Consider the following 21,838-nt stretch of genomic DNA (forward strand, 5'->3'; position numbering starts at 1 on the left):
ACACACACACACACACACACACACACACACACACACACACACACACACACACACACACACACACACACACACACACACACACACACACACATGTAGAGCTACACACAGTGCAGGGGGAGTGTCAGTGGGTAAGAGGAAGGCAGCTGGCACGCAGCTGATTTGTCTGGAGGGTTTCACAGGAAAGTGTGGCATTCACGACCCAGCGCTCATGCAGTACAGACCGTCCACAGCCTACTTGCCAGCCTCTGCTGCTCTGGCCAGATCCCAAACACACACAGAGAGAGAGAGAAAGTGAGTGAGAGAGAGAGAGCGCGCGAGAGAGAGAGAGAGAGAGAGAGAGAGAGAGAGAGAGAGAGAAAGAGGAGAGCAGATGTGGTTAGTGTGACAGAGGAGGGAACAGTTAGGTGAACTCTAGAGGGGAATCCTGAGAGCAGAAAGAAAGGCGAGTAAGGACACAGAACTTTCCACTGCTTTTATCCTTTCACATTCCATTGATTTTACTAGATACTTAAGCTTTTAAACATGGAAGTGATTCAAGACAGCCATCTGCACCTGGAGGTGCCTGAGCTGCACAAATCCCTTACTGAGATCTCAGAAGATGAAATGAACCTCCCAGGCTCTGATGATGAAGATGAAGTCAACACTGAGAACAAAACAAAAGATGCCGCTGAGAAAGAAGAGGCAGGTGAGGGAGAGAAAGGTGAGATGAATGGAGTCATGGTCCTGGCGCTGCTGGACAAAATCATCGGAGCCGTGGACCAGATCCAGCAGACGCAGGCTGGGCTGGAAGCCCGTCAAAAGGAGATGGAGAGATCAGTGATGGGCATCCAGGGGGAACTCACCAAACTGTCCAAGAACCACACCACCACGGCAAACACGGTCAATAAGATGCTGGAGAAGGTGCGTAAGGTGAGCGTGAACGTGAAGTCGGTGCGGGGGAACATGGAGAAACAGGCCGGGCAGATCAAACGCCTGGAGAGTAACGAGAACGAACTTCTGAAGAGAAGAAACTTCAAAGTCATGATCTACCAGGTGAGGGATGTGCACACAGACGACACTTATATGATTGCTCAGGTTCACGAGTTCTCACTTACATTTCAATGAAACATCAACATTGTCTTAAATGTTTGTCTTGAAATTTTCTATGATGAATAAAAGTGGAGACAAATGACAATTGTTGACATGCAATAGATCTAATGAATGCACAACAGATAGCTCATAGCTCAGATCTTGATAAGAAACGTTATCGTTATCTCTTCACTGTTGAGATCTCTTCTCAAATTAGAAGCAATATTCCTGTTGTGTTTTTTTTTTTTTTTTTTTTTTTTAAGAGAAACAAAGTAAAAGTCTTTGTAAAAGTTATCGTAAAAGTTATTGGTGTCTGGGAGAAACGATTCGGATATTGACGAGATCTCGCTTGTGTTTTTTCTTTCCATAATTTCCAAAGATATTTTGTAGAAGACATCACAACTGTGTTTTTTAAAATGTGATTTGTATAATACATTTGTATAGGCCTACCAGTGTAATGTAAAATGCAGGGTACATCACATGTCTCAGTTAGTTGGTAGGGTGTGGCTTTGGGTAATGAGTTTATGGGTAACACTTTAGTTTAGGGTCCAATTCTCACTATTAAAGTTGATTATTAGCATGCATATTACTAGGATATTGGCTGTTTATTAGTTCTTTAAGCACGTTTTAATGCCTTATTCTGCATGACCATATTCTACCTTACATTAATAAGCAGAAATTAGGAGTTTATTGAGGAAAACGTCGTAGTTGTTAGTTAATAGTGAGAACTGGACCCTAAACTAAAGTGTGACCAGGATATCTTACTATTATTAAATAGAACCATTTTTATAGTGGCACTAAAAGTGTTTGCATACTTAAAATGCATGAATGCCATTGCATTACAACAAAATATCAAACCAAATGTCACTTGTTTTACAGAATAAAAATATAAGCACACTTTTCAAGCTCAAGATATAACAAGAAGTTTAAGTCACATATGGATACACTGTAAGAAAACAATCTGTGAATTGTTTTACCCATACCCTTTTCATTAAGTTTACAGACATTTCATTCAAACTTAATGTGTGCTTCACAATACGAGTAAAACACTTGTGAAAAATCTGTTTGTTTATCTGTTTAAAAATCTTCCTATTAGTGCAGTACACCTTTTTTACAGACTTTTCTTGTGTAAAATTAAATATAAAAATTTAGTGTAAATTTAAGATTACAGAGATATTTGGTCATGTTTATTGTGAAATGTTGGTGGATAATGCATAAAACAACACCTGGTTACTCTAGGACAACTGTGTGAACTGACCTCATGCTAAAAATCCCCACATGATTAAAAGCCATTGGGCAAAAAATAATGAAGAAATTACTTCTTAGAAGAAGCAGCATCTTTTATTCGTGACATTTTGTTATCTGATATTCAGACATTAAGGTGTGGCTTAAAGGGATAGTTCACCCAAAAATGAAAAATTTGTCATCATTTACTCACCCTCAAGTTGTCCCAAATCTGTTTGAGATTCTTTCTTCTGCTAAACACAAAAGAAGATATTTAGAAGAATGTTGGTAACTAGACAGTTGATAGTAGCCACTAACTTCCATAGTAAAATAAATAAATAATAAATACTACGGATGTCAATGGCTACCTTTAACTGTCTGGTTACCAACATTCTTCAGAATTTCTTTTTAGGTGTTCAACAAAAGAAAGAAACTCATACAGGTTTGGAACAACTTGAGGGCCAGTAAATGATGACAGAATTACAATTTTTGGGTGAACTATCCCTTTAAGTAAAAAAAAAAAAAAAAGCATTTTAAATGTATTTTTTATGTATTCTGATTTCTGAAGGAAAAAAACTGTGTTAGTGTGAACTGACGGCCACACATACTGTGTGTGTTCGGAGCTGGGCTACCTGCTGCCTTATAAAAGCAGGATTCTGTTTGATGGCCGCAGAATAAACGAACACTGACATGTTTTTACATGCATTCTCTCCCCAACACGGCAGTCATGCTGGATTAATGTAGAGAAGGTCTCTTTCTTTCTCTCAGAGATGGAAAATACCACAAACAAAATCCAGAGACTATTTTAAAAAGGGTGGGAGTGGTTTGTTAGGGAAAAGAGGGAATGGAAGAACATGAACAGAGGGTAAGGACAGAGTAGGGGATAGTGGGGAAAGCTAAAAAATGGTAGCCTCATGCAAAAATAGTCAGAGAGATTTACTCAGACAGTCTGTCTGTAGTTAGAGGTTTTTTCGGCTGTATAATGCGATGTGTAATAGCTTGCAGCTTTGCACAGTGGCGCAAGAACATTCAGAGTTTCCACACAGTGAGTCAGAAGAGGCTGGAGCTGCCCGCCCCACGCACACACACTCCACTAATTACTCTTCCCAATATCCTTCCTTCGCTCATCAGAGAGGGCGGGTGTGTCGCTCACAATTCCACCCTGTTATTTTGCAAGTTTAGGACGATCAAATTCCACTCTTTTCATTAATTTGTTCCTTCATTTACTTACTCAATCCCTCTTCTTTTTCTTCTATAGAGAAACAAAGTCAAATATGCAAATAGATGTGAATACTTGGTCGATGTATGTGAGCATCACATACATTATACAACATGCATTCTCGCTTTATTGTCTTGAGTTGTCAGACTTTTGACTTTGCCATGGTCTGCAGCTTATTTTGGCCAAGATCAACCAGCCCACTTGAGGAATAGACCTTCTGACTGACATGCAAACAGCCAACTGGTGTTGATGTTTTTTTTTATATTAAATATAAAACATATTAAATAAACGGTTTACATTAAATAAATGGTACTACAGTGATATTACAGTTGATTAGAAAAATGTGTAGCCTTTGTGATGATAATTTTCTATACATCCAAAATGAACAGATTATTTCACAGACATAACTCCACATTTCTGCTAGTGGATTTCTCATTTACTTTCATCAAAGCCACTTAATTAAAGTCCCCCTGTGGTCAATAATTGTATCCCTTAAAGGAACACGCCGACTTTTTGGGACTTTAGCTTATTCACCGTATCCCCCAGAGTTAGACAAGCCCATACATACCCTTCTCATCTCCGTGCGTGCCGTAACTCTGTCTGACGCACCCACCACTAGCCTAGCTTAGCACAAATACTGGAGGTAAATGGCTCCAGCTAGCATACTTCTTCCAATTAGTGACATAATAACGCCAAAATTTTCCTATTTTGTGATTTGTATAGTCACAGCGTGTACAAATAACAAGGTCTCATGAGACACAGCCATCTTCTAACCGTATACATACTGGGAACTATATTCTCAGAAGGCGAAGCACTGCTACTTCTGCGGAGTGATTTGCTTGCAGCACCTGAGAAGCCCCGTGGTGAGGAGCAGAGAGTTCGCTCAGAGTTGGAGTAAATCACTCCGCAGAAGTAGCAGTGCTTCGCCTTCTGAGAATATAGTTCCCAGTATGTATACGGTTAGAAGATGGCTGTGTCTCATGTGACCTTGTTATTTGTAGTTATAAGTTATTTCCTCTAACGCATGCGCGAATGTTCATGGTAGTTGGCTATTAGCCGTCAATCTTTCTGGTGCGTTAAAATGTAACATTTTGGCTCAGATGCAGAGGACGTGAGGTGAAAAAAACAGTCGTTGGCACTAGTTCTTTGATGCTGTTTTGAACAACTGACAGTAGAAAATAGTTTATGCTAATGTCTGCTATAGCACCATTTGTGTAGCAATGCTGAGTGTTGTGTTATAAATTGCATTCTGGTGCATTTTAGAGCACAGTGTCTCTTGAAATCAATCTTCAGTAGGTACTGTAGAAGCGTTTACATTCAAAAACTTGCATACGTTTCAGGCCTAATGCATGTCATATGGAGAGTGCTGAACTCATCAGTGCCAAGACGTTTCAGCAATGGCATGCAAATCTAACCATTAGATAATTACACACACATCTGATTTGCATGTTCGACGGGTGTGTTGAAATGGTTTAAAGGACAAAGAGCAAACTAATCGTTTGTCTCCTTTAGCACAGTAGGCCAACTTTCCATATTTCATAATTTGTGAAATGTGTGTCTGACAGACACTCCAGGGTCACGAGTTAGAATGTGTTTAGGGGAGTTTTTGTGTCCCTGCCCAAGGGAGACGCCCCTCTCTTCACAACCTTTAGCTCTTCTGTTCTGAGTGAAAGAATAATAGTTGTCATTCAGCAGGGACTGTCATGTAGTGTTGTGGAAGCTAGCTGACAAGCTACTGAAAGCTAGTCATAATGTAATGTAGTTAGACTACAGCAGAGACAGTAGTAAGAGGAGATGGGACACTTGTAGAAAAAGCAATAGGATCAATCAAAATGGTCAATATTGCAACTTTGGTCTTTTCTCTTTCAAGCAGATAGAAGCTGTAATCATAGTCCTAGACACTTGTTTAGTACTGCTGAGTCTTTGCCTTTCTGACCCCTCTATATCATCACAAGCATTCATCCTGTCATCTGCTGCTGCTACAACTGTCTCTCACTCAGCTACATCTTGTGCTAACATGCTTTTGACATAATTCATTCACTCTTTTCATTATGTGTTTGATATTCAATTGAGTGGGACAAAAGGTTTTTTACTTATTTTTTTAGATCAGTTGGCATCAGTTAAGCATCATAGTTGTGTGTAATGTGTTTCAGGTTATAGTAAAAGTGCAAATGTCTTGCAGCACGTTTGGATTTTTGCAATTATTACATTTTTACGTTCTCTTTATTTAATGTCAACAGTAAGCAATGTGTAGAACCCATTTTAATTAAGAAAGATTTATGAGTGAAACTTGATATTTAGGTGGGACTTAAAAGTGACTTCTGTAATTTTTTTTTTGTTTATGTAGCACTGGCCGATATTGCAGTTGTCTTGGACTTATACTGACACCTAGTGGTGTGGATGCAGCAAATATTTTCAATTACTGATCCCATTGTAGAAATGTTCTGCAGTCAGTTATGATATTTTTTTCTGCTAGCAAAAGAGTCCAAAAACAATAGAGGTTACTAAGAAATGGCAAATGGAAATGGTTACTAAATGGCATCACTAAGATTCATAGGTTCATTCCCTTCCCCCCAAAAAAATAAATAAAAATAAAATAAAAATGCTTGGATAACACTATTAATAACACAATTATTATTGTTTAATTAGCTCATATTTAAAGAGCAAGATAATGTTTTTTATGCTTTTTTAAACAACTTATTAATTGTAAATAGTTCTCACTTCAGAATATGTCGTGGAAAATGGAAAAAAGTCATTAATTAAGTGCACCACTTAATTGTGCTTAATGTATCTGTAAACATTTTAAGGAACACTGAATATGAATGCAATTAATGTCTAATAAAGTTTGGTTTAAAGCACTTAATTTATGAAATTTCCCATTTTCCGTGACCTAATCTAGTGAGAGATATTTACTTCTAATAACCAATAAACAATTCCTTTACTATGAGCTAATTAAACAATAATAATTGTGTTAATTACAGTGAGAATGAATGAATAACTCTTCATAGCCTATAGCCTATTAATATATTAAAGGAACGACTTTTTGGGACTTATTCACCGTATCCCCCAGAGTTAGATAAGCCCATACATACCCTTCTCATCTCCGTGAGTGCCGTAACTCTGTCTGATGCACCCACTGCTAGCCTAGCTTAGCACAAATAGTGGATGTAAATGGCTCCAGCTAGCATACTGCTCCCAATAAGTGACAAAATAACACCAACACTTTCCTATTTACATGTTGTGATTTGTATAGTCACAGCGTGTACAAATAACAAGGTCACATGAGACACAGCCATCTTCTAACCGTATACATACTGGGAACTATATTCTCAGAAGGCGAAGCACTGCTACTTCTGCGGAGTGATTTACTCCATACTCCTAACACTTTAGTAACATTCATTGTTGCTTCTTGGGCCCTCTGGGCATGGATTTAAAGGTGTATTCCACTTGTTATTTTCTTCTATTCAGTGAAAGCAGGAAAGGGAATAAGAGAGGAGGGTTTTGTGGTAGGGTGTGGTGTTTTAACAAAGTGGAGCTCATATTTACCGTGGTGATTCATTCTTTAGGCATCCTGACTCCTAAAACTCCCCCGTCTCCATCCAGCTCTTTTGCTTCTCATCTCATTTTGCAACCACTCAGTTCTACCCTGCCAGTATATCACACATTTATCAACCTGCCTGTACCTTTCACACCCTGATACTCCCTGCCTCCCAAATCCTGACGGCTCAATGGCCTGAACTTTACCTCAAACTGTTGAATACATTTGCTATGACTGTCACTGATAGCTGTTATGTGAGCAGTTTAATAATCTAATAATAATAAGGTATGCAAGCTAATTAATTTCACAGTAAATGTAAAAAAGAAACACACACACGCACACACACACAGGAAGTATTTATTATTATTATCAATGTTGAAAACAGTTGTGCTGCTAAATATTTTTGTGGAAATCATGATAAATGTTTTTTTTTTCAGAATTATTTAATGAATAAAACATCATTTGTTTCAAATAGAAATAATATAAATATAGAATAAATTGCATAATTAAAACATTTAAGATTTTTGTAGCTGTTTATAGTGTATTAAATAGATCCTTCAGCACACCCTTGTTAGTTAGTTTCAATCTCTTCCTCTCTAAGTGGATCTTGTTCAGAATAGGCTGCAATATGAAAGTCAATCCTCAAAAGTCCATGAGCTAAAATCTAAAATATTTTGATTATGGTGAGAAATCTGTAGCAATGGATTAAGATGATTTAATTTAAGTAGAGATAAGTGAGAAATTAGTAGGACAAACTTGGATCTTGTCCACCTTATAGAGACTGGAATGCTGGAATAAGTGTATCATATAACTTACATAATGAAGACTGATCACATACTGGAGTAAGTTGATAACTAATGTATTTTAACTGCCCGTTACACTGGTAGACCATATATGGCAAAGTTACAGAAATACTCCCGTTGTCTGCGTCATGTAGAAAAGCCCGTTTGCCTTGTGTCACTTTGGAAGCAATTTCAGCGAGGCAGGGGCTTTCTCCACTGACCGAAGAGAGAGAGAGACAGCGCATGAGACCTGGAAAACAAGAGCATTAGAGGAAAAGTTTGTGAAACAGACAGTAAGAAGCATGCAGGGTGACGCTATGAGAACAGAACGACATCTGGGCTTCTAAAACACAGCTAGCACACACACATCTGTGAGAAGGGAAGGAACGGCACTAGTGGTTGCTATAAATAGGATCCGCTGCATAGTTGTTTGATTATGAGAGGGGGGGAAGGCTCATAGATGAAGTTGGGTTATTCTCTGTAATTGATCAGAAAGCATCATGTCCTGTTGAAGGGAATAGCAGAATGGATGGCTATATCCACCGCTGGCACGGCCCAGTGCTGTGTGTCTTTTTTGATTTCTTTCTGTGCAGTTAATCTTCAGACGGGCATGAGGCATAACAGCATGACTCTGGCTTTTGGCCCATGTTTCTCAGTTTGGCATTGGCTTTATCTCGTTTGCTCTCTATCTCCTACCCTCCATCTTTCATTTTCTCCTTCTTTTCAGGATTCTTTGAAACTGTGTATGAGCTACAATCTACTTGTAATTTAAAGAAGTTAAACTACAGTTTAGATACCCTTTGTTAACTTAATAAAAAAAAGCAACAACATAAAAAAACAGTAAAAACAGTACACTTCAGTAAACTCTAACTTGTTAAATGTACTTGGTACATAAATAATATACTTTAAAAGAATATACTTTTTTAATTCAGAGTAATTAATTAAGTGTGTTAAAGGGGTCATGACATGGATTTTTTTGTAAGGAATAATTGACGACTTATTGTTGCCGTTGAATTATTAGAAAAATAATGCACACCCGAGGTGGTAATGCGGTCACGACGCGAAGCGGATAATTCTGAACCTATGTCTGAAATGATCAGTTTTTAAGGGGTGTCTCCCTTAAATCTTCCCAGTAAATGGCTAACATCACAAACATAATCAATGCCCACTTACGTTATCCATATAAATCTGTAGTTTCCAGACAAAGCTTTATGACATCGGTTTATTAAAGTATTTAATAGCGGTTACAATATAAAAATGACCAAATACATTTATGCTACATATAACTAAAAGTATAAACCACTCCATACAAAGTACATGTAAAATGTCGCACATACTTAATCTGAATGAACTGAATCAATAAAATGAAAAACAAACAAACAAAAAAGAATCAGACTTCCTACTACTTGTGGATATTCTAGGAAGACAGACTGTACAGCTACTCGTTGAAAAAAAAAAAAAAAACATAGCTCCTGACACTGTACTGGAAAAAAAGTAATTCAGTAGTTATTGCTACTATTGCTATTGCTACTTTTAGGTAGCTACTCCCCAGCAGTGTGCCTTGTCTGAGATGAATGATGGTCACAGTGGGCCTACACAGAGGTAGCATTCTTCTTTATTTTACAAGAAACTACCCCCTTTGTATAAACAGCAACAACAATAATAAAGGAGAAAGAGATTGATCCCAGGCCATTTGTGGATTGGAGTATATACACACTGTTAAAGTGTTAGTTCACCCAAAAAATGTAATTCTGTCATCATTTACTCACCCTGATGTTGTTCCAAACCCGTAAGACTTTCGTTTATCTTTAAAACACAAGTGAAGATCTTTTTGATTAAATCTGAGAGCTTTCTGTCCTCTTAATTGACAGTCTACGCAACTACCACTTTGAAGCTTCAAAAAGTTCATAAAGAGATTGTAAAACTAATCCATATGAATTAAGCGGTTTAGCCCAAATTTTCTGAAGAGACTCGTCACTTTATATGATGAACAGATTGAATTTAGGCTTTTATTCACATTTAAAAATTGATCAGTGATCATAAACCGAACCTGCTTGACGTGCGCGAACAAACCTCATTGGTTCTTGCTGAAGCTCAAACGTGCGTAACACAAGATATTGAACATCCTTGGTTCTTGCGGAAGCTCAAATGTGCGTAACACAAGATATTGAACATCATTGGTTCTTGCGGAAGCTCAAACGTACGTAACACAAGATATTGAACATCCTTGGTTCTTGCGGAAGCTCAAACGTGCGTAACACAAGATATTGAACATCATTGGTTCTTGCGGAAGCTCAAACGTGCGTAACACAAGATATTGAACATCCTTGGATCTTGCGGAAGCTCAAACGTACGTAACACAAGATATTGAACATCATCCGTTCTTGCAGAAGCTCTAACGTGCATAACGCATGACAATGAACCTCATTGGTTCTTGCACGTTAAGCATGCATTCTTGAGCTCCCGTTTACCACAACTGATTTATGAACCTTTTGAAGCGTCAAAGTGTCTGTTGCGTAGCTGTCAATGGAGGGACAGAAAGCTCTCAGATTTCATCAAAAATATCTTCATTTGTGGTATGAAGATGAACGAAAGTTTTATGGGTTTTGAAACGACATCAGGGTGAGTAATTAATAACAAAATTTTTGGGTGAACAATCCCTTTAAATTTTGGGAGTAAAAAAATGCATTTAAATCCCAAACATGGCAGTTTTTCACAATGGTTGCTAGTTATATCTCACTTTGCCTTCTCACATTTGTAAACCATTTGGGATTGCCTTTTTTTTTTTTTTTTTTTTTTTTTGCCAAAGAAATATTAACGATTGGATATGTATTATTATTTGCCAATAGTATGATATTTTAACAAAGGGAATCCTTTTGTGTTAGAAATTTGAAAGCCTTCGTATTCATTTTCAGAGCTGTTTAGCGTTTGGTGCAGGGCAAAAAAAGTGTAAAAATAAGAAACAGAAGTCTGAATCAGTATTTTGCTGTGGGGAGCATTTGGTACATTACTACGGCTGTACAGAGAGGATGTACTGATGTTCCACACAGTCATAAATCTCTGTGTAAACACTAACCTCTCTCCTCCATTGTTATTGGAAAGAGTAACTCAGCAGCACCATGGCAACCGTGATCATGGTGCCAGACAGCGCTCTAAATCAGCGGGCAGAACCAACCAACGGCAATGGCATGTTCTGAACAACAAGCTAAATATTTTTTCACTGTACTGCATATAGGAAAACGTCAGTTTAAGAAATGGGTTGCAGCTTACCACAGACTGGAAACTGCCTGCTTTGCTTATAAAACTCAACATGGCAACAAACGCATGAGTTGCTCCATGCGCCATGCCTTAAACCTTTAGGAAACATTTTTGAACAGTCTGTTGTTGATGAATATGAAAATAAAGAATTGCTTTGTGAGTTCCAGATGCTGTATGCCAATGTTCACTTTCTCAGAGCAGCGTGTTCCAATGGACTCTGCCATTTTATAGCATATTGATTTCCTAAAGTTTACACAGAACTCCACATGGATGTGAATTATCGAGGACAGCCGCAATTGCTAAGCACACACAGTTGCCACAGTTGTCTTGATGGTCACCATAAGGATATTGTTGTGCGGTTGCCATGTAAACTGCCAGTGTTATGGCATCAAAGAGTTTAATTTGGTGTTGTAACAGTTGAACAGCCTTGCTCTCTCTATCTCAACAACAGCCTCTGATTCATCAAATATTCCCTGCAGGGAAAGCCAGCATACCATCACTTTATATAGTCAAATCTCTCTCTCTCTCTCCCTCTCTCTCTCCCTCTCTCTCTCTTTTACAGAGAAAATAACTCAGCAAAAGAACAGCTGAAAAGAATAGACTTTTCTCTAGAGTATGTCCACACAAATGTTTTCTCTCTCCTTCTGTTTTTAAGTCATGTAATTTGGTAGGTGCCCCCAATACATAGATGCCTCATTAGCGGCTGTTTCTATGGGCCGCTTTAGTAAGCCGTCTACCATATTGGAAAGGTCAAAGCTGGTCCTTGAAATAATCGAGAGCATGTTAACAGTGGAGAAGGGAATGTGGCATCTACGTATATGTGTGGTATTGTAACTGAAAAGAATCAAACTACTGTATTGGCACTTTCAAGTCGGGTGGATTCTGCTCTCAGTGTTTTTATTGTTCATCAGCTGGAAATAAACTTGTGATTCCAATGATGTTGTATAGTTGTGAATCATGTAGACTTCCCTATTTTTTAAATCCATCTAAACCTTCCTTTTTGTTATTAATTAGGGTTAGTTATTAAAGTGTTCATTTTGTGATAATTTTTTTTTTCAGTATAACGTGTAAAAAATATTTAATATTTAAAGGAACCGTATGTAAGATTGTGGCCAAAACTGGTACTGCAATCACTTTCAAATTACTGTTGAGTGGTGTATCCCCTCCCCCTCCCCCCAGATAGGCTGCAGGATCCAGCAGGAACGTTTGTAGCTGCAGCTGTGGTAACTAGAGCAGAGCTGGCAACCCGGATGCTGAAACACGACTTTGTGATTGGTAGATAGGTGGAGGGTGGGGCATCAGGCCAAAACATAACATGACAACATCAACATCAGTTGAGGGCTGCAACTTCACTTTTAAATGACAATATCCTGGCCTACTACGGACTACTGTTGTCAGTGATATAAGTATTTGAAATGAACATGATTTCTTAATGTCTAGTGACATGTCATATCATCTATTTTATGATTAATTGAAAAACATTTCTTACATACGGTTCCTTTAACTCAAATGTGTACTGACACGCTGTACACAGCACGCCAGCTCCGCATTGGGCTCTTTTTCGTGCTTAAAGAATGGACAAAAACAAACAAAATTATATCAAAATTCCCTTTTTTTTCGAGTATCATCGGAAGCACAGTCTTACATTTAAAAAGTGTTAAATAAACGTAAAAAGTTGTTAGAAAATAGGATGTGTGTCTGACATGTGCGTCAGCTCTTAAAGTGACAGCAGCCTAATAAACCTGCTGCTGTCTGTCATTATTGTTAATCAAAGAACAAAAGACAAAGAGAAAATCACTCACTGCTCTTGACTGAATAACTTAGTACTGGCATCAGTGATTCATAGTGCTTAGTAAAAATATGACATTAAACAAATATTTAAAAAATATCGTTTTATGTTGAATCTACATTATTTTGTAGATTCAATTTGAAAGTATTACAACATAAAAATATATTAAAAACTTGGTGATTGATCGTAAATTAACTACAAAAAACTGTTGTGTGTTTTTATGTTTTTTTTGTGTGTTTGTGTGTGTGTGTGTGTGAAACTAAATCTTACCAAAGCCATCTGTGCTCGACAAACACATTCACATTCCACACGTACTCCCTTATCCTGGTGTTCCACGTTTTCATTTCCTTCCATGATGAAGTTATGCAACATGTCCGGAGGATTCCCTTCCACACATCCAGTGCTATATTCTTGGGAAAACCCCACACCCACTCATTTTCCCTCTTCCCTGACCCTGTGCTGTAGTTTGTGGCTTTGAATGGAAAGGTGGGGCGGAGGGTGTTTTGGGAGGGAATCCCTCGTCGCCATAGAGACACGTCAGGCTGGAGGCAGGCAGATGTGAAAGAGCTCTTCACATGTGGCTGAAAAGAGACGCTTCTGTGAGGCAGTGGAAATATTCCACCGTGCACACACAGTGTTTTCATTTATCAGTCTGCTGACATGTGCAAACATTTTCAGCTCGGTTTCTTGTTCTAATGAGGATTAGTTCACCCAAAAATGAGAATTCTGTCATTAAACTCAACCATGTTCTTTCAACCCCGTATGGCATTCTTTCTTCTTTGGAACAAAACTTTTATATTTTGAAGAAAACTTTGTGCAGGTTTTTAACATTCAATGGCTGTTCTTCATCAATCTCCAAAAGAATACTGTGAGAAATAGAGTCAGTGAGGTGAACTCAAGAATCAATCTTGATTTTTGAATAAATTGTTCGGTTCACTAATCTGGACCTAAAGTTAAAGTTAAACGTTAAGAATTAGGGTCTTAAAAAATCTTCTTTTGTTTTCCAGCATATGGGTTTGGAAAGAAGAAGAATAAATAATGACAAAATTTCCATTTTTGGTAAATTACTCTGTGGTGAACCATAATGAAACGCTTCTCTTCTCATTTGTGGAGATATAAAGTTGTGGTATGTGAGGAAAAAAACTGTTTTCATATGAAAAAAAAAAGACAGACAGAGTCTGAAAAATGGACGGATAAATGAAAGTATAAAGGAAAGGAAACCCCACCTGGGATTGAAGCCAGCTTATATCAGCATATGACAAACCTACCTGCAAACACATGAGAGAGTCAGACAGACAGCAGATAGAGAGACAGTTAACCAAACCACACACCATGTGACGCACACACAGTCAAAAGATCTCTTGTTGTTTCATTTTGTGTTTGTTCACACTGTCTCAGAGACACACAAACAACTCTTCTGTTCCTGTGCTCATATATTATGTCAATCTCTGTAGCCCACGGCCCTCCATGCTTCTGTGGTTGGTTCATGGAAAAGTCCAAGCAGTCTCTGAAAGTAATTCATACGTGTGTGTGTGTGTGTGTGTGTGTGTGTGTGTGTGTGTGTGTGTACGTACGTGTAGAACACCTTGTGTTTAAGAGGAAAAAAAGGAGAAAGGCGTTGCATGACACCATCTTTCTTCCCTGACCACGATGAGAGACAGAATGAGAAAGAAAGTGGAAGAATTCATTTCTCATTCCTTAAAACGTGTTGCTGCACTGACTCAGATACTGTGTTACTTGTTTCTAAGGCAACTGTGTTGTGTGTGTGAAGGGTGAGATGGTGGGATTACACTTTAACCATATTTAAAGACAACTGAATTATGAAATTACATATAAAGGTGTACTTAAGTCCTACTTAAATTGGTCCAAAAAGCACTCTAAAGTAATTATTACCGCATTTAATACAATTTAAACTATAATACATTTTCATTTAATTGCAATTAATATGCAGTTAAGTGTCCAAAAACATTACATTCAGTTCACAATTAAGTATATTCTTTTAAATTGTATTATTACCATAAGTACTGTTTTTTTTAAAGTATGCTAAAGTATACCATTACAAATGAATGTCAAATTTTGTGGTTAGATTTATAGATCTTTGTAAAAACCTTGTCATGCACACATGAAGTCAAAAATAGTATATTGTTATGCTATATGCTCAAACTATGCTCACAACAAAATAGCCATGCATTTTACACAAATTACACTAAATATGAACCTAATAACGTATAAAGTGAGTTCTGTCTCATGGTTTGAAAGGATCTAGCCTTTCAAAAGGGAACAATTTCAAAGGGAATTTTTCTTGGGAATGTGAAAAGTAACTCCCCAGCTCTTATCGTTCCCTTCATACTCACATTTACTCACATTTTCCAATGGTTTCTAGTGGTGGAGTGCGTGTTTCCCTTCCTCTCCGCTCAGCAGAACAATGCAACATTAACTTGAGAGAGGCACTTTGGGATGTGGGCTCACCAAGGTGACTGCCTAACTTCCTCTAACATGTTTCATCTTACTGTTTCTTCCATTACAGCTGCTTTTACAGAATGTTGTTTACACAAGATCAGCGACCTTCTGACCTTTGGGTCTTTAGTGCTTAGATTAGATGCCCTTCTTATATTCTAGTTCATACTTTTGATTGTGTAATAAAAAATGTATTGATGATACTTGAGACTTTTCAGTAGCCTACTGTTTGTGTTAGCTTGCAAGCATTAGCATCTAGCAAAGTTCATTACTTTAAAATTCTTTAGGGAAGTGTGTTGTTCGTCATACACCATAAGAAGGTATTTTGCTTGAGGGGACCTGGATTTAAATCTGGCCTGTGACATGACCTCTTCTCCCTTCATTTTCCTGTCAGATCTCCACTGTTTCATCTGATACATGCTAAAAGACCATACATTAACCGACAGGCTTTACTTTGACCCCAAGACATAGTTTGACAAGCACAGTTTTCTAAACATTGCTGATGTACTTACTATTGAACAGAAAGTTTGCGAAACTTGATATCGCTACACTTAAAAAAATAATGCTGGGTTGCTTCAACCCATGTTTGGGTCAAATATATGGACCAACCCAACCGTTGGTTTAAATTAACCAACGGTTGGGTTTGTCCATTTTTGTCCATGGGTTTGTCCTCACAACCCCAATTTTTTTTAGCATGTATAGGTGCGCTTTTCGATTTTCGCAGGAGAAATCTAGTCATTTATATTGGAATCTGCACAATTAAGAGTTTTGTGAGATGGCAAAAAAATTTCCCAGGCAGATTTTCCCAACCTGATCTCACTGCAATTCGTACATATTTTACGAGTTGCCCGATTCATACGCCAACTCATGCAAATTAATTCGTACGAATTGGTTGTTAGATGGCGTTAGATTTTCCTCATGTTCAAGTTATACAGATTCAGAGCTATCCAGATAGTCATACAGATTTGTGTAAGCTGCTTGGTTTAAAGGTGATTTCTGTGTTAGTTGTGCTTCATACATTGCTACACTATTGACAATGGACAGTAGACCTTTTATTGGCTGTGAAATTTCACTAAAATTTCGCCATACAAGGCCATTAGAATGAACATTTTCCAACTTTGACAGAGCTCTTATTGGTATTAATAATTGGTTTACTCTAATATTTCTCTCTCTGTTTGACACAGAATAAACTCTTGACCTTAAATAAATCAGGCATACTATATATCATCCTCATGGTACAACCCAAATATTAAGACATTAATATATTAATGCAGTATGAACAAGTGGGATGAACACGTCTGTTTTGATATGTGTTTGGGGGTATTACAGTAGATTAATGCAAATACAAACATTTACAGCAGCAGAAAACACCTTTACACCAACACTTTGTTTACTTGTTTGTTGATTCCATGTTTGTTGCTTTCTGTGTAGATCCTTTGTCCCTGCTTGATGCAGAGGAAATAATAAATTAAACAATAAGAAAAGACATCCTTGTATTAGTTAGTTTGGCCTGGGAATGCTGGCAAAGACATTACCGTAGCAAAACGGGATGACTCAATGTATCACACGGATGGAAAATATGTCTCCTTTACAAACAAGTCAGAGCATTATGCTGTAGAAAAGAGTGCGCTTGGGAACGAGGGGCTTCGCGGGATGGAATGCAGGGAATTAGGGTCGGGCAGGAGGGTGGGAGACAGGTCGGAAGGGAAGGGCGATGAAAGAATGGAAGAACAACAAAAGAAAGAAAACAAAAACACTGTTGAGGAACATAAGAGGAACAGCAGTACATTGTGCATGTTTTCCCTGTGTCGGCCTCTGAATTATTAATCTGTCATTTTTAAAAAATAGCTCTTATGCATTATCTGCACGTGCTTGTTTGACATTTGACATCATTTAAAAGGGCTATCTGTGAAATGGGGACCTGTTAGATTTTGAAAGTAACTTTTAAATTGAAGTTCTGTGACATGTTATACAGTTTATTACATAAGGAAGGTATATAAATTACATTGTGCTAAATTAGATCATCTCAAATAAAAATGTAAAATATATATTGAAAAGACACAAGACTATCTTTTATTTAACCATTTTATGAACATATGTACTAATACAGAACGAAGTAAGAAAGGAATAAAAAAAAAAATTATAATGCCAAAGGTGACTCTTTAAGTGATACATACCATACAAGTGCATGATAAAGTGTTTGTAGTGACCCATAAAATAATAACAGGACCTCAGTGAAATCAAATACTCTCCCAAATAATGGTCTTGTTGTAAATTCAGCATGTGGGTGGGTGTGTTTTTGTGAGTAAGGTCACCATCAATGCTAGTACGGATGCTGAACAATAGGGCCATTAAATGGGTTAAATAAAGACAGGACATTGATTGTTTTTGGTGGTGCTTAGTTTGGAGATCTGTTACATGCTTTTGGCAAAGGATGCTTATTATTTTCTCATTTCCTTAAGGAGAGAGATACAACTCTGGGGAAAATAGATAGTGGTGCCTGAATAATGGTAGCATGTTGGTAGGCGGTAGTTAGGTTCTTTATTAGGTTATGGCTTGAGGCCCGGAGCCCGCCACAGATTCTCTCTGCTTGTATACCTTGATAAAGAAAGACAATTGTTTTGAGAATTGTGTATGTGTGCTTGCCCTCATGACAGTAAATTATATGACTATTTTGGTGTCTCTCTGCAGGACGAGGTGAAAATACCTTCAAAAGTCAATGTGGCCAAGTCTATGAAGTTTCCAGAGCCTGTGGAAGGAGAAGCTGAAGGTGAACACAAAGCAGCCGCAGAGGATGAAGGTGAGGACAGAGAGAAAGTCCATCTGGACCTGTCCTCTGATGAAGAGGAGGTGGAGATCGAAGAGACCATTGGGGAGTCTCGAGCAGAGCGCATCAAACGGAGCAGCCTGCAACGCGTCCAGAGCATCAAAACGGCTTTCTCCAAGGGAAGTATGGAGAAAACCAAGCAAAAGACCAAGGATAACTTGGAGAAGACCAAACAAAAGACCAAAGAGAACTTGGAGAAAACTCGCATGAAGACCAAAGAGAACTTTGAAAAATCCAGGCAGAAGACCAAGGAGAACCTCGAGAAGACCAAACAGAAGACCCGAGAGAACCTGGAGAAAACACGTCACAACATAGAGAAAAAGATGGGCAAACTCACCACTCGCATGTCTGTGAACCCCGAGCGCAAGGAGAAGATGAAGACTTCGCAGAAGAAGGTGATGAAGTCTTTCACTCCTGACCACGTCATCTATGCCCGCTCCAAAACGGCTGTCTACAAGGTTCCACCGTTCACCTTCCACGTGAAGAAGATCCGTGAGGGAGAATTGGAGATCCAGGGAACCGAGATGGTGGAAGTCGGCGGGGACGCAGAGGAGGTGGAGAACGCAGTGATGGAGGGAGGAGAAGATGAGGAGATGGAGATGGAAGGAGGAGACATGGTTGAGGAAGACGACGAGACAGAAGACAGCCCTGAGATAAGGGCGCTACTGGAGAGGGGAGATGAGCTGGTGTTGGTGGAAGACCATGACAGAGACAGCGATTAGTGTGTGTGTGTGTGTGTGTGTGTGTGTTTGTGTGTATGCATGTGCATATGTGTGTTTGGCGCTTACACATTAGAACATTTGATGGGTGGGAATTCATCAAATAAGTTTTTAACCATTTTGATGAGCCGGCTCAGTTTAATATCAAGTGTCAATGCAGCAAATATGATTTCTGAAAGCACAACTCTCTTAGATTGTAATCGATAAAAAAAAGAAAAGCTTTTGGTTTGCTATAGAGCATCCAAACCCAGATTTTTGTCCTCCCAGCCGTTGCGCCCATTAAAGTGTTGCAGCGTTCTTTGACATAACATAACCTCTATTGTGTAGGCGCCCTGAACATGTGTGCTGTACTGCTGATCCAGATGTTGGATGTTGCAGGAGAATGTGAATGTATCCGTTTGCATGTGTGTATTTACGTCTTTTCTAGCAGCAAAATGTTTCAAATATAAGGTGACTCCGTTCACCTGATGTATGTGCGACTGAGAGTTTTACTGTACTAGTCCAAGTATCTTAGTTCCTTGAGTTCACCTTGTTTGATAAGGGTAAGGGGCAGGGACTAGGCATGCTGACCAATAAGATGAAATACGGTTTCTGGAAACATTTTTATGCTAGCTGGAAAGAATGAACTGACATTTTTGACTATATGAAATAGATAGGCTTGATCAAATGAACAACAGACTTCTTGGACAGGTAGTTCTGTTGTACTAGAAGATTATTTGGTCACACTTTATATTAGGTGGCCTTAACTACTATGCACTAACATGAAATACCCACAAGACTATAGATTTACTGTATAGCCAAATGTTGTTTTGGAAAATTCCCACATTTCCTGCTAATGACTTTGACGTATGGTTAGGTTTAGGAGTTAAGACCACCTAATATAAAGTGTGACTGATTATTTTTCTTCTTGTTCTAGTCTCAGAGCTACAGACTGTTCTTCACTTTTCATAGAAGGTGGAAGAACAAACCAAGATAAGAAAACCTGAAGTATTGCTTCTAAGTGCTCATTTTTACTTATCTTTTATATAGCTTAGAGTTTAATGAATAATTTCCTTAAAACAGGCTGTCATAGTCAAACTGTTACACTGTTGTTGTTGTTGTTGTTGTTGTTGTTTTTTGTCCCATTGTGAAAAATCACACAAATTATAGTTAAAAAAAAGATGAAACACCAAGAAAATATTATATGAATAAACGTTTTATCCTCATAATATTTTGCATTGGTTTGCTGGAAACTATCAAAATACATTGACTATAGATGAAGTATAAAGGTCTATAAAATGATCTTGGTTTCAGAATGTCATGAACTGCAATACTGTTTGTGTAACATTTGCACGTCCCCTGGTGGACATGTATGGTAATGTTATAGTAGGTCAATGAGCGATGAACCCTTCCTCATTTATAGACCAAAGAGCACAAACATATAATAAGCAAAAATAGGTATGAACTGCAAAAAGCTACAGCTAATGTCATCAGCGCCTCCTGATCTTGAATTAAATGCATATGATTATGAATCACTGCTATTACTTAGAGAGCACAATCGTTTCTCAGATGTTACCTTCATTCTCTTAAATGCTCAGATTGTATCATTTCAGTAACTGCGTACTGCAGAACTTCTTCTATAAGCATCTTAGCTTTTTTATTTCAAGCATCTTAGCTTTTTTATTTTATTTTTGCTTGTGTAGCTGATGAAGCATATGAATACTCTCTTGTAATGTCACACGTCTTAACCACTAATGTGTTAATAAAAGCAATCATGCTTCACATTCCATGAGTTCTGCTTGACTGATCAAAATGAATGTATTATTTTTGCACTTTATTGTTGCATTGTACTTTATAATTACAAGTACAGCAAGTATTTCTTCTTACTTATACAGAATTAATGGCACACCTGGTAAATATGATCAAAAATGGCTGTAAAAAAATAAATCTGCATTGTTTATCCTTTTGATCTTTCATTCAATAATTTTGCAAACATCTAACCTTGAAGTAAAATAATTGAAAGTGAGTGGAAATCACATTATCAAATAAATGTTTTTCTCCAAAACACGTTGGCCACAATTATTGGCACCCTTTTATTAAATACTCTTTGCAATCTCCTTTTGCCAAGATAACAGCTCTGAGTTTGGAGAACACATGACAAGAGATCAGAGACCATTCCTTCATACAAAATCTCTCCAGATCCTTCAGATTCCCAGCTTCTTCTCTTCAGTTCACTCAGGGAACTGGGACGGTCATGGCAGAAGCTTCATTTTGTGCTCCCTAACACATTTTTGTGTTGATTTTGATGTTTGTTTTGGACCGCTGTCCTGATGGAAGATCCAACCATGGCCCATTATTAGAGGATTTTTCTTGAAACCCTCCCGAGTCCCAAACAACATGTGGGGATGAGGCTTCTGACCCCCTAATCTCTGCAATTCTCCATCTGTGATCCTTGAAGAGTCTTTGGCCACTCAAACTCTCCTCCTCACCGTGCATTAAGACAATATAGACACACGTCCTCTTCCTGGCAGATTCGTAACATCTTTAGTTAATTGGAACTTCTTAATTATTGCCCTGATGATCAAAATGGGGATTTTCAATTCTTTAGCAATTTTCTTGCAGCCACTTTTGTGATGCTCAACAAATTTGTGATGCATATCAGAACTATATTCTTTGGTTTTTACTCATAGTGATGGATGATTAAGGGAATTTGGCCTTTGTGTTTCCTCATATTTTGAATCCTGTGAAACAAGAAGTCATATGTTGCTAGTCACCCTGGTGTGCTAAAAAAAAAAAAAGTAAATATTAATGGGAATATACTTCAGAGATATTTTACTCGTAAAACATTCTAGGGGTGCCAATAATTGTGGCCAACGTGTTTTGGAGAAAAACATTTATTTCATAATGTGATTTCCCCTCACTTTCAATTATTTTACTTCAAGGTTAGATTTTTGCAATTTTTTAAATGAGAGATCAAA

At 37.9% G+C, this 21,838-nt stretch overlaps 1 protein-coding gene across 1 annotated transcript; it reads left to right on the forward strand.

Moving 5' to 3' along the window:
• Window positions 1-177: 177 nt before the first annotated feature.
• On the forward strand, window positions 178-20,644 carry cavin1b (caveolae associated protein 1b). Its single transcript, XM_081353271.1, has 2 exons — window positions 178-1,032; window positions 18,027-20,644. The coding sequence occupies exons 1-2, from the start codon at window positions 523-525 to the stop codon at window positions 18,882-18,884; spliced, it is 1,368 nt and encodes a 455-aa protein (XP_081209397.1). The 5' UTR covers window positions 178-522; the 3' UTR covers window positions 18,885-20,644.
• The last annotated feature ends 1,194 nt before the right edge of the window (window positions 20,645-21,838 follow it).

This window comes from Scardinius erythrophthalmus (assembly GCF_964197995.2).
Source record: "Scardinius erythrophthalmus genome assembly, chromosome: 22".
NCBI lineage: Eukaryota > Metazoa > Chordata > Actinopteri > Cypriniformes > Leuciscidae > Scardinius > Scardinius erythrophthalmus.

Coding starts and splice junctions, on each gene's coding strand:
- cavin1b (XM_081353271.1), top strand. CDS start 523: ATGGAAGTGATTCAAGACAGCCATCTGCACCTGGAGGTGCCTGAGCTG. Junction 1,033..18,026: donor TCAAAGTCATGATCTACCAG/GTGAGGGATGTG, acceptor GTCTCTCTGCAG/GACGAGGTGAAAATACCTTC.